This window comes from Rana temporaria, chromosome 11, assembly GCF_905171775.1.
Source record: "Rana temporaria chromosome 11, aRanTem1.1, whole genome shotgun sequence".
NCBI classification, from domain to species: Eukaryota; Metazoa; Chordata; class Amphibia; order Anura; family Ranidae; genus Rana; species Rana temporaria.
Window position 1 is genome coordinate 102,435,070 of NC_053499.1, and position 16,533 is coordinate 102,451,602.

A 16,533-nucleotide genomic window follows, 5' to 3' on the forward strand; every position below is an offset into this window, starting at 1 on the left:
GTGAACTTATTTTGATCTCTTTCTTCCTTCTGCTTATCCAACAGTAGCAGACTTCTGTCCAGTTTTTCTATTTCCCCGGATTGTGTCACGAGATCATCCGCAAGGTAGCCCTTATCCAAAAATCTGCAGGTCAGGATTTTAGCTTGTTCATTATAGTCCTGTATTTTGCTACAATTCCGCCTAAGGCATAAATACTGACTTTTGGGGACAGAGTCAAGCCAGACTCGATGATGAAAGCTGTCTCGGGGGATGAACGAGTTGCGATCAGTAGACTTGAAGTGCGTGTAGGTCATAAATTGACCCTCCTCTACCCGTATCTCCAAATCTAAAAAATTGATACACCTCTGATCCACTTCAAATTTAAATTTGATCCCTTGATCATTATTGTTCAGTCCCTCCATGTAGGCATCCAGTGAGGCCCTGGAGCCCATCCAAAGGAGGAGGACGTCGTCTATGTACCTGGCCCATAAAATGAGTTCAGGTCTACGTTCAGCATAGACGACGTCGTCCTCCTCCTCCTCCTTGAAAAGGAGGAAGTTGAGCAGAAAATTAAGAAAAATAAAAAGTTTAATAGATGTGGGGGATTACAAAACGGGTATGGTGTTCCAATGGCAGAGCAAAATTCAGGAGAATGAGGGCAGTTCTGGAGAGATGGATACAGCACCCCCCCCCCCCAAATCAAAATTTGGGGAATGCTGTCGACTCACGATTAACCCCAATTTTGCCAAATAGACCTATCCTTCATCCCAGGAGAGTGTCATATAAATCACCTGTTAGAGAATCACGCCTCCAACATCCCTACCCACAGAAACCTGGCCAGAGGGATTCACATCCTAGAGGTCCTTCTCCAAAATCCCCAAGTTGGAGGACAAAAAATAAAAATCGTAAACCTAAAGTTCCCCAACGGGAAGACAATGACTCAAGAAGACCACCATGGAGACCCTTTGGAATGGAACATCGGAACGATTGTTCTATCTCCGTTGGTAATCGATTTCAACCCTTACAGGATTACCACCCATATAGGGAACCCTACCAGCAGGATTGGGAGCAATACCAGCATCCAAATACCTCTAGTAGATGGAATGGTAGAGTTGGATCTCCAATCTATTACCATCCGCCTATGCCTCCTTTTTATCCACCTAGATTGGACAGATCTACTGATTATCTTTACCAACAGGAACCCTGGAGAAATAGGGATTATAATCAGCAGTGGGATTTTCCCAGGTCGAATCAGGATCAACAAAGATCCACAGAAAGAAGAGAGGAACCAGAGGGGGGCGGAAATCAAAGACAAAAGAGAAAAAGAGTTTAGCAGGGCAGGGGATCTTCAACCTCGGTGCTGTCACTCTGACTCCAGAGGAAGTTTCCATTCTGGATAAAGGGTTGAAGTTTGCCCCTCCCCAGCCACTTAATAAATTCCAGGTACACATGGATGTACACAAATACACGAGAAAATTGAGTATCAAAAGATTTTTTCTATCTCAATCCACTAAAGAATCTGGAATCGTTGATTCAGTTATCCAACATTCTAATCTCTCTAATGCCTCACTTTTCAATCCACCAGGGGGGCTTGCCCCTAATGTTAGGGTCTTTAGAGATGCTCTTTTAAGAGATCTGGAAAAAATTTATATCAAGAAATCCAGATTAGATAAATGTTTACAATTGGGTTTTGACCAATTGTGTGAAGAGAAGAGTATTGTTATCCGCCCCGCAGACAAAGGGGGCTGAATAGTTATACTGAATAAGGTAGATTACCTTAAAGGAGTTCTCCAAGCTAAAACTTTTAACCCCCGCTGTGCCCGGGCTGTAAAACTATACAAAATAAACTTTCACTTACCTGCCTACGATCCCCCGTTGTTCCGATATCGCCGTCCCGTTCTCCGGTCCCGGTCTCTTCCACTTCCTGTGGGTCGGTGACTCACAGTGCGCTCAGCCTATCAGCGGCCGCGACGGGACATTGCTGCGGCCGCTGATAGGCTGAGCCGGGTGATCCTCGTCCGGCCTATTAAACTCGTAAATCAAGGCTATACCTCTGGTGTGCTAAACAAGAAGGAGAAATCCTTCCTTGTTCCAGCGTCCGAGGATCCCGGTGATTTATTACCTGCCAAAAATCCACAAGGATCCGGTTCACCCTCCGGGGAGACCGATCATTAGTGGAATTGACTCTATATCCTCGAGGGCAGGCAAGTATATAGACGGTTATTTACAACCTCTTGTGAGGGCATTACCTGCCTTCTTGAGAGATAGTAAACACGTCATTAACTTAATGGGCAATACAATATATGAGGAAGGGCTTTGGCTAGTTACTGCATCCCTATATACTACTATCATAGCCCACAATTGGGGAATCTCCTCTGTCCAATATTTTTTAGAAAGGGATTCCAATCTGTCCCTGACACAACAAAAGTTCATCATGGATCTCCTCATGTTCGCAACCACTCACAATTTTTTTGGGTTCAGCGGTAACTTCTTTTTACAAGAGAGAGGTGTGGCCATTGGGGCAAAATTTGCCCCCAGCTTGGCCAACCTCTTCATGGGGAAATGGGAGGAGGACGTTGTCTATGCTTAACGTAGACCTGAACTCATTTTATGGGCAAGGTACATAGACGACGTCGTCCTCCTCCTTTGGAAGGGCTTCAGGGCCTCACTGGATGCCTACATGGAGGGACTGAACAATAATGATCAAGGGATCAAATTTAAATTTGAAGCGGATCAGAGGTGTATCAATTTTTTAGATTTGGAGATACGGGTAGAGGAGGGTCAATTTATGACCTCCACGCACTTCAAGTCTACTGATCGCAACTCGTTCATCCCCCGAGACAGCTGTCATCATCGAGCCTGGCTTGACTCTGTCCCCAAAAGTCAGTATTTACGCCTTAGGCGGAATTGTAGCAAAATACAGGACTATAATGAACAAGCTAAAATCCTGACCTCCAGATTTTTGGATAAGGGCTACCTTGCGGATGATCTCGTGAGACAGTCCGGGGAAATAGAAAAACTGGACAGAAGTCTGCTACAGTTGGATAAGCAGAAGGAAGAAAGAGATCAAAATAAGTTCACATGGCCTTTCATCATGGGCTATTCGCAAACATTGGCACCTGTTTAAGGAAGATCCAGTTTTGGGCCCAGAACTCCCTGAACAACCATTAATTGTCTTCAGGGGTGCACCTTCATTGAGAGGTTCCCTGGCACCTGGGGTATGCAACCCTCCATCGAATAAACCCATGTTCTTTCAAACTATGACGGGTTATTATAAATGTAAGAAATGTGCCGTATGTAAAATTAACGCAGTCTGCGAACGCAAAACTACTGTTTTTACTTCCAACAGCACATCAAAAACATTTAACATCAGATCATTTTTTACGTGTTCATCTACCTATATAGTATACCTTCTCACTTGTCCATGTGGGCTTCAATACGTTGGACGTACAGTGAGATCGTTCCAAATTAGAGTCAATGAACATATTGGGAACATCAGGAGAGGTTACAAAAAACACTCTGCATCTCGCCACTATAGAGAGGTACACGATAGGGACCCTAGTGGTACTTCTTTTGTGGCTATAGATATTTTGAAACCCCGCTGGAGAGGGGGATCAAAAAGGAGAGCTATATCCAAGCTCGAAATGAGCTGGATATATCGGGTCAAGTGCCTTAAACCATTTGGCCTAAATGTTGACACCGAGGTCAACGCTTTTTTGGATAACTCTTAAGGTGGTTTTGGCTTTGTTTACAGTTTTGTGTTGGGGGCTTTTAATAGAGGTACTTGACAAAATCTTTGGACTTGTGCTAACTTATAAGAATGAGAATTTAAGTCATTGTATACCTTTTTCTCACCTCTTGGGTCAGGAGTTTTTTAGATATATACTGAGGAAGATTTTATATAATTCTCCATATTGGATTGTTTTCAGTGCGTTTAATAGAGATAAATATTTAAAAATAAAATTATTTTAATTTTTAAGTAAAATTATAATTCTTATCTAATATCATGTAACTATAACTGATGAATTGATTGGGTGAAAGTATGATTTTGTATTGAAATTATATTCAGATCATTATACTTTATGTCCACTAGATGGCTCTATAGACTTAATTTAGGTCATACTGCTGTTTATATATAATTGTATGATTAAGGTTTAATAATTAACTTTTATGTACCTTTAATACCTTTAAGATAATTTTTATATTTCGTTATAGCTGTTTATATGGATAATTTCACTGTATACATGTAAAGTGACAGACAGCGTAAATTTTAAATGTATGTTTTCAGCCAGGTTGACGCTTGGAGGGGGAGATCGGATAGAAGCACTTCCCCTTTCCTTTGTAGGTGGCAGAGGATATAGAGGGTTCTGTGTCAGTCATCTTTCTCCCCGCCTCTCTGCCCTCCTCCCGTACTGCATTGGCTGCTTTGGATCAAAATGGGGTTGTTCCCTATTGATTGAAACCACTCGAGAGCGAGGCTTGGTTGCCGCTCTGTGGTTATAAATGGTGACGGCTCAGTGCGTCGCCCGTGCCCTTAGACAACGACTGTTTATGTCGAAACTAGTCAGGGCGGAGCCACGCACTGACGTCATCACGTCGAAACGTGACCCCGGAAGCACGGGCGCACGTTCGCTTTTACATCTTGCTTTTTTAAATTTGTTGTTACCTGTGGAGTATTATGAAGTTTTTGCGGTACTTCACTATCCGAATATTTATTTATTTTTGGGTACCACATTGGTGTTTGGAGCCTCGAGGTGAGCCAAGTTTTTTCCTGAAGGAAGACTGGGATCTTTACAACCAGGCGAGGACCAGCTGACCACTGTGGAGCGTTGCAGTTTCTTCCCCCCCTCTCTGGGATTGAGTGGATCGTTATGCTGTACTTGTTTGGCTATCCGGTAAGAGTTTATTACCTACCCCTTCCTTGGTGGATTTCCTACATTCTGCTATAACTTTACTCCGATCGGTGGTGGAATTTCTTCATCTCTATTCTTCTCAACCTACATCTGGGAAATTGTTTTTTTTCTATTTTTGGACAATCGATTCAGGAGTCATCTAATGTGTGGGGTTAATCACCCTGAGTTTTCACTTTATGTTTGAGTTTGGACTGAATTTAATTTTTTTTTTTTTATTAATTTAATTATATGGCATACATGTCTTCTTTGATATGTTAGCACATGGGTTATACTAAAGATTTGAAATAATTTTTAAAATTTATTTAAAAAATTTCTTGTTTATTCAGTGGATAACCATACACACCTATTTGTTGGTTTGTTTTCTACACAAGTAATTTTGTGATATTTTAGCGCAATCTTTTTTTGGTATTTTTGTTTGTTTTCATATGTCTATCACATGTGGTAAAAGGTTGCAGCTTTAGTTATTAGTTTAACACTGTTTTGTTCATTTATTTATTTATTTTGATAAATTTTTAGCACTTCATATCCCATAGCGCGATATTCTCCTTTGTATTTATTTTGTCCCAAAGGGTAGAGCAACTGGTAACCAAATAAACGGATTTGCAAGCTTTGGCCCATTTTTGTGTGGGATAAGAGCAGCCTAGATCTGATTCCCATTTAAGTAGAGGGGCCGATTTTGTAAAGGTGGTTTTCTTCTGGAGAATATTATAAAAGAACGATATGCCTTTCTGGGTGGAGGAGGGGTTACTAAGGAAAAGCCAAGTAGGCAAGGGTATACTGCGTTCCCAATGGGGGGAGGTAGCCAAGAAGTGTTTAGTTCCAAGATATAAGTATAGGTCCGTATCGGGCAGTTTGTAGTCTTTTTGTAGATCAGGGAACATTTTGATGTTTCCTTTATCTAAAATGTTGTTTACAAATAGCATGCCTTGGTCATGCCAATGTTTGTAAGAGATCAGGTCTATGTGATGTTGTAGAGTCTTAATCGGGATTTTCAATGTAATATTATCGTGATACCCGTGGCAGAGGTGAATAAATTTGTTCCATGTCCTAACGGTGGCTGACATAGTGGGGGAAACAGAAGAAGGAATCTTAGTGGATAAGGTGGTAGAGAGCAACCATGGAGCTAGGTCTGTGCCAGGTGCGAGGGCGGTTTCCAATTGACCCCACGTGGTACGTGGCGTAGGTGAAAACTGTGACGGTATTGGTATGATATCCCCGTCAAACAGCCCCTTCTTCCCATAACAGAACATCACAGAATCATCCACACATGAGACAAGCTTACTGCTGGAACCAGACAGACTTTTAATCGTATAACACAGAGCTTATATGTGGTTACAACTGTTACAGTGACAATCTCCGCCCCCCCCTTACACAGTGGGGGGTCTTCAATACAGATCCTTTGAAATAAGGATATTTCTTTGAACTAATCAGTATCTAGCCGGTTCGGCTCCGCTATGTTTAACCTGATCAGACACATTTCTTTAGACAATGAGATCAGTGACGCTAATTACTAGTTGTACTGAATACATTAACTAGACAGCTCGACCCCGCATATAGAGAGATAATTACCACAATGAAGCAATCAGAATAATTAACATACCACTTCTCTAATCATTTAGCCTGATGATACAATACACATCTTTTAAGGGTAAACACAGATCTTCTTCACACAACACAATAGATCAATTAACGTTTAGAATAGTGAGGGGACATTAGCACTTCAATAACCTGTAAGAGGAATGAATCACACATGAAATTCCTTTCTACCTCTAACACACATGGCTAGCAGGGAGCATTAAACTGAGACATATAGGCAAATGCATCACAAAAACCATTCTCTGAATTGGGTTAGAACAGAGGCCATGTAGTAATGTTGGAAGTCCACATATCCAGTACCGCCTGCCTTGCGATTTTTAATAAGGGTGGCATGACACCACCAACCCCTTTTGCCCTGCCAGATGAAGGAGGATAAAATAGACTGGAGTGACTTAAAGTACTGGGCAGGAACGGGGATTGGTAGGGTCCTGAAGAGATAGAGGAGTTGGGGCAAGTGAAACATTTTGAATGGCGCTAAGCAGCCTGTCCATGTTAGTTCCTGAGATGCCAGCTTGTGGAGTTCAGCTTGGAGTTTGCTACGAAAGGGGACATCGTTTTGGTGGAATAGTTGGTTAGTAGATTTGGTCAATTGGATACCTAGATAAGTGATGCTTGTATCCACCCATGTGTACGGGAATTGGCGTTGTAACAGTAGACTCGTAGGGGTATTGACTCCTAGATTTAAAATATGGCATTTGGATTAATTGACCTTATAGAAGGACACCTTACTGAAGCAAGCTAGCGTCTCTTGAACAGCCGGGAGTGAGGTGGACGGGTCAGACAGCATGAGTATGACGTCATCAGCTAATAAGCTGATTTTTTGTTCATGTCCTCCTGCTGAGATATCAGTAATAAGCGGATTTGATCGAATGGTTTGGGCTAATGTTTCCATTAATAAGTTGAAAATTAGAGGGGAAAGGGGGCTTCCCTGTCTAGTTCCGTTAGTAATATTAAAGGGAGATGATAAAGAGTCTGCTGAGTATACTTGGGCCAAGGGATTAGAGTATAGGGCCATGATTGCCCTATGTATCTGTCCCGTAAATCCGAATTTAGAGAGGACCGAGGATAAGAACCCCCTATGTACCCTGTCAAACGCTTTTTCAGCGTCTAGGCACAGGAGTACAGAGGGGGCCCCAGAAATTGATGCCTGGTGGATGACGTTGACCATTCGTCTTGTGGCGTCTGACGCCTGGCGGACCTTGGTGAATCCCAATTGATCCTTGTGAATAAGTGTGGGGAGAATGTCGTTTAATCTATTAGCTATCAGTTTGGCATATAATTTGGCATCCACATTGAGGAGAGAAATGGGGCGAAAGTTTTGGGGCGAGGATGGGTCTTTGCCCGGCTTCGGGAGAGTGACTATTATAGCATTTAGCATGTCTGGGGGAAAGGATGAGGCTGTCGCGGCCGAATTGAATACTTCACAGAGGGTGGGGTTCAGAACCTGTCGGAATCTCTTATAATATCCTCCGGTGAACCCATCGGGTCCCGGTGATTTAGAATTAGGAAGATTGGCAATAGTACGGTCTAGTTCGGCGGTCGTGAAGGGGGCTTTAAGGGACTCTAACTGGTCATTAGATAGCGAATGGAGGCTAATTCTCTCCAGAAAGGTCGCTATGTCCTGTTGGGTCGGTTGATTGGTAGCTTTGTCATCTCTTATGTTGTATAGATCAGCATAGTATGTACTAAAGGCATTAGATATCTCATGGGGTTTCAGTAACTTTTCTTTGGTGTGAGGATGGTATAGGTAAGGAATTTTCAACTTAAGTCTGTGACCTCGTATTTTCAATGCTAACATCTTACACGCCTTGTTCCCTGTAGCGTAGGATGTGGCCCTAACCCTTGTGCAGGCCCTTTCAAAGGACTCTAAGAGTAGCGAGCGTAGCTCGTGTCGCAGGTTAAAGATTTTGGCCTGCAGGAAGGGAGAGGGCCGTGACTTATTTTGGGAGTCAGTGAGTTCAATTTCGGCTGTGAGCTGGTTAATTTTTTTTGCCCTGGATCTTTTTGCTCTAGCTCCTAGTTGGATAAACACACCCCTGATGACAGCCTTGTGGGCGGCCCACACCACCACCGGGTCGGATACCGAATGAGAGTTTATGGAGAAATATTCCTCCAGGTATGATGCTTGCAGTGGATGGGTCTCGGATTAGGGAGTTGTTAGCTCTCCAGTGGTAAGAATTTGTTTGCGGGGGCCTTTGTATCAATGGTGATGCTAACAGGGGCATGATCCGACCTGGTGGTGGGGTGAATCACCGAAGCCAAAACTCTTTGGAGCAATGATAGGTCAGACAGGAACAGGTCTATGCGCAAGTAGGTGTTGTAGCGCGGGGGAAGGAAGGTGTAATCACGTTCGCTCGCGTGACAACACCGCCACACATCAAATAAGTCATTAGCAGAAATATTTTTTTTAAAGGGGATGCATGCCTTTTAGTGCATGCCGTGGAATCCAGATCTTGGTCTGGGACGAGATTAAAGTCTCCGCACAGTAAAAGATGTCCCTTTTGGGAGCACTTAACTTTCTTCAGGACAGACTTAAGGAATGACATTTGTCGTTGGTTTGGTGCATATATAGAAGCCAACGTATTTTAACTGGATTTTGATAAAAAAATAAAAAAATAATGCCAGCTTTTAAATATAGCTACAATTAACCATCAGCTCACCAAAATCTTTGAGAATGAGTGAAATTCCAAATGTGTTAGATGTTCTGCAAGTTCAGCTGGGTCCAGGTGATCAAATAGAAGAGATGTCTTTCTTATTCTGCCCCCAGTTTGCCTTCGTTCTGTCACTTGTCTCTTCCAGCCAAAAGATGGGCTATAGATCAAAGCAGACCTAACACATTAATCAAATAACCTGATAATGCTAATAAACAACACACATCACTAAAAAAAGCAAACACAAGTAACCAAAATATAATCAAAAGGTATTTTGTAATGAAACTATTTTCCTACACACTGTATCCCCAGTAATACCATCTATAAATAAAATCCATTTGACTCTTGTTTTCTGTGTTTGCATTCAAATGGATGTAATTAGGGATGAGCTTCGAATTTGAGTCAAACGTAAGTTCAACTCAAACATCGGCTGTTTGCCCGTTCACTGAACTTTATGGTTCGCGGAAAATTCGAGCGCCACGGAACTCCCTATAATGCACTGCGAGATCTCAGTGCATTGCTGTATGAAGATTGGCCAAAGCATACACCTGACCTGCATGCTTTGGCCAATCACAGCATGCTCCTCAGCGAGAGCCATAATTGGCCAAAGGCAGGGTGCCTTTGGCCAATCATGGCTCAGGTAACTAAGTCCACGCCCCACACTATGCTTACACAGCACTCGTATAGTGTGTTATTATGGACGTCAATAGATAGATTGAGCTAGATTAAGCAGGCAGGTTAGTTAGTTAGTGGCAGTGCATTTGATATTTTGAGATATATATATATATATATATATATATATATATATATATATATATATATATATATATATATTACACACACACTCTCTGCATTAAGCATAGCCTATATATACAGTGCAGTCAGCGGTGTACAGTTTCAAATACACTTCAGGCGGTGTACACAGTATTTAATACAGTGTAGTGTGGTGTTAAAAAAAAATATCCATCATGTCAGTAAGGCCTTCAAGGAGAGGCAGATGCTCACAGGCCACTAAAAGAGGGCAAGCAGCCTCTGAAATAATATTTAACAGCAGGGACCGTGCCTGCATCCAAAAAGAGTAACTGATGGGTTACAGTGTTCTGGCACCACCAACACCTAAGGCACAATTTTTTAGCAGAGTGTATAGTGCAGTCCGTATAGTATATATACTGCAGTTCAGAGTATATAGTGCACTCAGTGTAGTATATATAATACAATGCAGTGTATATAGTGCAGTGTACAATATATAATGTAGTGAATTGAAATGGAGGCCAATGACAGAATTAAGAAAAAAAACGCATGGGTTCCCCCCCTCCATACCAGGCCCTCTGGTTCTGGTATGGACAGGGCTGTGGACTCCGGCTCTGCTATTGGCCAGAGTCGTAACCGCGCAGGAGCCGACAGTCATGGCACGGGCACTATAGAAATGGCACAGATTGTGTCCTTTCTTTACTGCACATGCGCCGATTATGTCGGCGCAGGCTTCTATGGCGAATATTTCCTAAACCATAGAGGTTTCTAGTATCTACAGGTAAGCCTAAGGCTCCATGCACACTGGAAGCTAAAAAAAGCTATAAAAAACGCCAGTAGCTTTGGAGGGAGCCTTTCAACGTTTTTTAGCGTTTTTGCAATAGCGTTTATTAGCGTTTTTCAGTGTAGCTTTTTCTTTTTTTCAATGGATAAAAAAATGCTAAAAATGCTGGTGAGCAGCGTTTTTGAGCGTTTATTAGTGTTTTCCGGCGTTTTGCGTTTTTTTACGTTTTTTCCCTGCCGAAAAACGTCACTTTGAACGCACATTTCTGCCGTTCAGAAAAAGCCCATAAACTCCACTGCTCATTAACACTAAAAAAACATCCATGTGGGGGGGCGCGCTGACGACAGTGACATGTCACATTAAAGAAAGTTGAGAAGCGGGGGGAGGGGCTGTTCTGCTGTCGGAAATGACTAGAAGCGGGGTGAGGGGGCGAAAATGACTTCTCACCAGGTGGGGCCTCTAGTAATTTGGGGGACCCTTTGCAGCTTTGCGGGACCCTAAGCGCCTTGCATAGTGAGCCTATAGCGAGGATCGGCCCTGACAAGACCGTCTGGCCCTATATACTTTGAACAGCAGTATACAGGCATTGCAAACAAGATAAGGACTGTAGGTTTCTTAAGTAGAATCAGAACCATGTCATACTTTGCTCCTGCATATTGCACAATTTCCTAAAGAGACCCTCAACAAACTACATGACACTTGTGCCTGATGAGGCCACTCAGGGCCGTCTTAATAGCATCATGGGCCCATGGGCAAAGTAATGCTCTGGGGCCCCTACAATGGAGACAGTGCATGTAAACAGAAATCAAGTAGGTAGAAGGTAGGGGATATCTAGGGTGTAGAGGGGTCAGAGTGCTGGGGGATAACTGGGATGTAGAGGGGCAGCCTGGGCTGCCCCAATTTCGGGGCAGCCCGGGCTCAAGGACCAGCTGCTTTGGGGAAAGGGCAGGGGCCCCCCATGCAGCTGGGGCAGGGAAATTTGTCTGTTACTATCATTAGATTGCCCGCATGTACTACCACTACTACGTTGTGACACACCTATTTCTACACCTTCGGTGCAGGCTTCAGAGAGGAGTGGGGGTCTAGTGGGGTTGGAGGTCACAGAAGGGCAAGGGGAGGTCCACTTCGGTCTTTGGTGTGGGTCTTTCTGGTATGCTTGCCATCGAGCTGCATGGCAGCTCGACATATGTCTGGACAAACATGTGGTGCCCAAGCGGGTGATGTTTTGGCCACGCGAGATACGCTTGAGACATATGTTGCAAACAGCAAAGGTACGATCTGATGGACATGTTTCAAAAAAGGCCCACACCAAAGAACTTTTACTGTACCGTTGAGGCACAGCAGCGCCACGTAATGCAGTTGGTGTTCTGCCCTTAAGCTGACCCCTGGAGGGCTTCCTGCCTCTTTGAAGATGTGCCTGTGCCTCATCCTCCTCCTCCTCTTCCTCCTCCTCCTCTCTCCTATCAGGCACCCAGGTAGAGTCAATGACCTCATCATCCCCTCCCTCCTCATCATCACTGTCGAAAACCTGGCAGTATGCTACAGCTGGTGGAACATCACTCCCAGATTGTTGTCCCTCTCGGCCACCCCCTCTCCCTGGGCTCACATCAATGCCTTCCTCTATCTGTGTTCCGTCATCGGAGTCTTCAAAACGCTGCGCATCTTCATGTAGCATGTACCCAACACTGTGTTGAAACAGTTCGGGGGACTCCTCAGGAGGACACGGTGGGACTAGGGAAGGATTGTGTGATGCCATTGGGCAGAGGGTAGAGGAAGCTTCGGCAGCTGCTTTGCCAGACAAACTATGATCAGTCTGTGTGAGAGAGGATGAGGACGGGTTGGTCATCCACTCAACTAATTTCTCTGCATGTTGAGGCTCAACACGGCCAGCTCCGAAAAGAAGGACGAGCGGCCACGGCCACGTGCTGAAGAGGATAAACCACATCCACCACCAGCATTACCTCTAGATGCAGAGCCTGCTTGCCCTCGTGACTCTCTGCCTCTCTTTGTCCTTCCAGTCATATTTATGCCTTGAGGTGCTATGTACCAAAACAGACGCAGTCACAGCAACTGCGTTCAGGTGTTAGTAAACTCCACACAAGCAGTAAGAGCGACTGCGTTCAGCTGCTATGTAACAAAATAGTCGCAGTCACACCAACTGCGTTCAAGTGGTATTAAACAGCAACCGCCCAGTAAGAGCGAGTGCGCTCAAGTGCTATGTAACAAAATAGTCGCAGTCACACCAACTGCGTTCAGGTGGTATTAAACAGCAACCGCACAGTAAGAGCGAGTGCGCTGAAGTGCTATGTAACAAAATAATCGCAGTCACACCAACTGCGTTCAGGTGGTATTAAACAGCAACCACCCAGTAAGAGCGAGTGCGCTCAAGTGCTATGTAACAAAATAGTCGCAGTCACACCAAGTGCGTTCAGGTGGTATTTAACAGCAAGCGCACAGTAATAGCGACTGCGCTCAAATGCTATTTAACAGCACACACGCAGTGACACCAAGTGCGTTCAGGTGGTATTAAACAGCAAGCGCAAAGTAATAGCGACTGCGCTCAAATGCTATTTAACAGCACACATGCAGTGACACCAAGTGCATTTAGGTGGTATTAAACAGCAAACGCACAGTAATAGCGACTGCGCTCAAATGCTATTTAACAGCACACACGCAGTGACACCAAGTGCGTTCAGGTGGTATTAAACAACAAACGCACAGTAATAGCGACTGCGCTCAAATGATATTTAACCACTTAAGCCCCGGACCAATATGCTGCCTAAAGACCCAAGGGGTTTTTACAGTTCGGGACTGCGTCGCTTTAACAGAAAATTGCGCGGTCGTGCGACGTGGCTTCCAAACAAAATTGGCGTCCTTTTTCCCCCACAAATAGAGCTTTCTTTTGGTGGTATTTGATGACCTCTGCGGTTTTTATTTTTTGCGCTATAAACAAAAATAGAGCGACAACTTTGAAAAAAATGCAATATTTTTTACTTTTTGCTATAATAAATATCCCCCAAAAACATATATAAAAATTTTTTTTTTTACTACTAATGGCGCCGATCAGCGATTTTTTTCGTGACTGCGACATTATGGCGGACACTTCGGAAAATTTTGACACATTTTTGGGACCATTGTCATTTTCACAGCAAAAAATGCATTTAAATTGCATTCTTTATTGTGAAAATGACAGTTGCAGTTTGGGAGTTAAACACAGGGGGCGCTGTAACATTTAGTGTTCACTCAGTGTGTGTTTACTACTGTAGGGGGGTGTGGCTGTTGGACTGACATCATCGATCGAGTCTCCCCTATAAAAGGGATCACTCGATCGATGCGCCGCCATAGTGAAGCACGGGGAAGCCGTGTTTACACACGGCTCTCCCCGTTCTTCAGCTCCGGGGAGCGATCGCGACGGAGCGGCTAAAAACAAATAGCCGCGCCGTCGTCCCGGATCGCTCCCCGAGGCTTACCGACCGCGGCATGTAGCGGGGGGGGTCCCGATCGGACCCCCCACCCACGTCAAGCAGAGCACGTACAGGTACATTGATGTGCCTGTCCGTGCCATTCTGCTGACGTATATCTACATGAGGAGGTCGGCAAGTGGTTAACAGCACACACGCAGTGACACCAAGCGCGTTCAGGTGGTATTAAACAGCAAGCACACAGTAATAGCGACTGCGCTCAAATGCTATTTAACAGCACACACGCAGTGACACCAAGTGCGTTTAGGTGTTATTAAACAGCAAGCGCACAGTAATAGCGACTGCGCTCAAATGCTATTTAACAGCACACACGCAGTGACACTAACTGCGTTTAGTTGCTATTAAACAGCACACACGCAGTAAGAATGTCTGCGTTTCTGTGCAATTCAATAGCCCAGTTGCATTAACAGCGACTGCGTTTCTGTGCTAATAAATTGCACACGTGCAGTAACAGGTAATGCGTGTGTGTGTGCGCAATTAACTAGCACACGTTCAATAACACAGACTAATATTTTAAAGCTAATCCCTAATGCAGGCAATACAAGACGCTAGAGCACTGCATGTAGAACAAACTCCTGCCTGACAGATACTAATAGCAGATCTAGCTGAGCTATACAGTTTATAAATATATTGACAACTCCTAGGGATGTGAATATATTCTCTACAAACTGTAGATTTAACTATACTGACTAGCTTCCTGCTCTATCTATCTATCTATCTATCTATCTATCTATCTATCTATCTATCTATCTATCTATCTATCTATCTATCTATCTATCTATCTATCTATCTATCTATCTATCTATCTATCTATCTAGTAGAAAAGACACTGTGGGCCAAATCCCCAAAAGAGATACGACGGCGTATCTACTGATACGCCGTCGTATCCCTGTTTCTAACTATGGAACTGATCCACAGAATCAGTTTCCCATAGTTAGACAGAAGATCCGACATGTGTAAGGGACTTACACTGCCGGATCTTAGGATGCAGTACCGCATCCGCCGCTGGGGGCATTTTGTGTCGAAATGCCGCCTCGGGTATGCAAATTAGCACTTACGGAGATCCACAAAGCTTTTCAGCTTCGTTTTTTCTCCGTAAGTTTTAGTTTGCAAACGCAAAATTAGGGCTGCTTTTACAAAGTGTAAAGTTAGTACACCATGTAAAAGCAGACCCTTCTGTCCAGCGACGCGATTTTTTTTTTGTTTTGAATTTTTTTTTTTTCGCCGTATCTTTTTTTTCCCCGACGCAACTTTATTGACCCGACGCGATCCACAAAGCTCGGCGTAACGTAATTTCGCGCTATGCACGTCGGGAAAATTACGTCACGAGCATGCGCAGTACGGCCGGCGCGGGAGCGTGACTCATTTAAATGGGAATCGCCCCCATTTGAAGAGGAACGCCTTGCGCCGGCGGAATTTAAGTTACACCGCTGCAAATTCCCAGGTAAGTGCTTTGTGGATCGGGCACTAACTTGGGAAATTTGCGGCGGTGTAACTTAAATGGAAAAAGTTAAGTTACGCCGCCTGGCTGAGGATTTGGCCCAGTGTTTGGGCCAGATCCACAAAAACCTGGCGTAACTTAAAAAATCCCATTTAAGTTACACTGCCTTAAAGTTTCTACCTAAGTGCCCGATCCACAAAGCACTTATCTAGAAATTTCAGGCTGTGTAACTAAAATTCCGCCGGCGCAAGGCGTTCCTATTCAAATGGGGCGAGTCCCATTTAAATGAGGCGCGCTCCCGCGCCGGCCGTACTGCGCATGCGCGAAGTTACGTTACGCCGAGTTTTGAGGATCGCGACGGCTTAAAAAAGTTGCGTCGGGAAAAAAAAAAAAATGACAGCGTCGCTCGGCATGCATTCCTGAGGGAGAACTCCATGCCAATTTTCAAAGAAAAAAACGGCATGGGTTCACCCCCCAGGAGCATACCAGGCCCTTAGGTCTGGTATGGGTTGTAAGGAGACCCCCCTACGCCGAAAAATCGACGTAGGGGGTCCCCCTACAATCCATACCAGACCCGTATCCAAAGCACGCTACCCGGCCGGTCAGGAAGGGAGTGGGGACGAGTGAGCGCCCCCCCCCTCCTGAGCCGTGCCAGGCCGCATGCCCTCAACATGGGGGGGTTGGGTGCTCTGGGGCAGGGGGGCGCACTGCGGGCCCCCCCACCTCAGAGCACCCTGTCCCCATGTTGATGAGGACAGGACCTCTTCCCGACAACCCTTGCCATTGGTTGTCGGGGTCTGCGGGCGGGGGCTTATCGGAATCTGGGAGTCCCCTCAAATAAGGGGGCCCCCAGATACCGGCCCCCCACCCTAAGTGAATGGATATGGGGTACAACGTACCCCTATCCATTCACCTGTAGGCAAAAAGTTAAAGTTAG

General features: G+C 44.6%; 1 protein-coding gene across 1 annotated transcript in view; it reads right to left on the reverse strand.

Annotated features, from left to right (window-relative positions):
• Nucleotides 1–16,533, reverse strand: part of RASGRP2 (RAS guanyl releasing protein 2) — a 1,313,980-nt gene that overhangs the window by 635,323 nt on the left and 662,124 nt on the right. Inside the window, exon 6 of the mRNA XM_040327755.1 lies at nucleotides 9,149–9,299. Within this exon, the coding sequence (XP_040183689.1) occupies nucleotides 9,149–9,299 (151 nt within the window). The remainder of the gene's footprint in view (nucleotides 1–9,148; nucleotides 9,300–16,533) is intronic.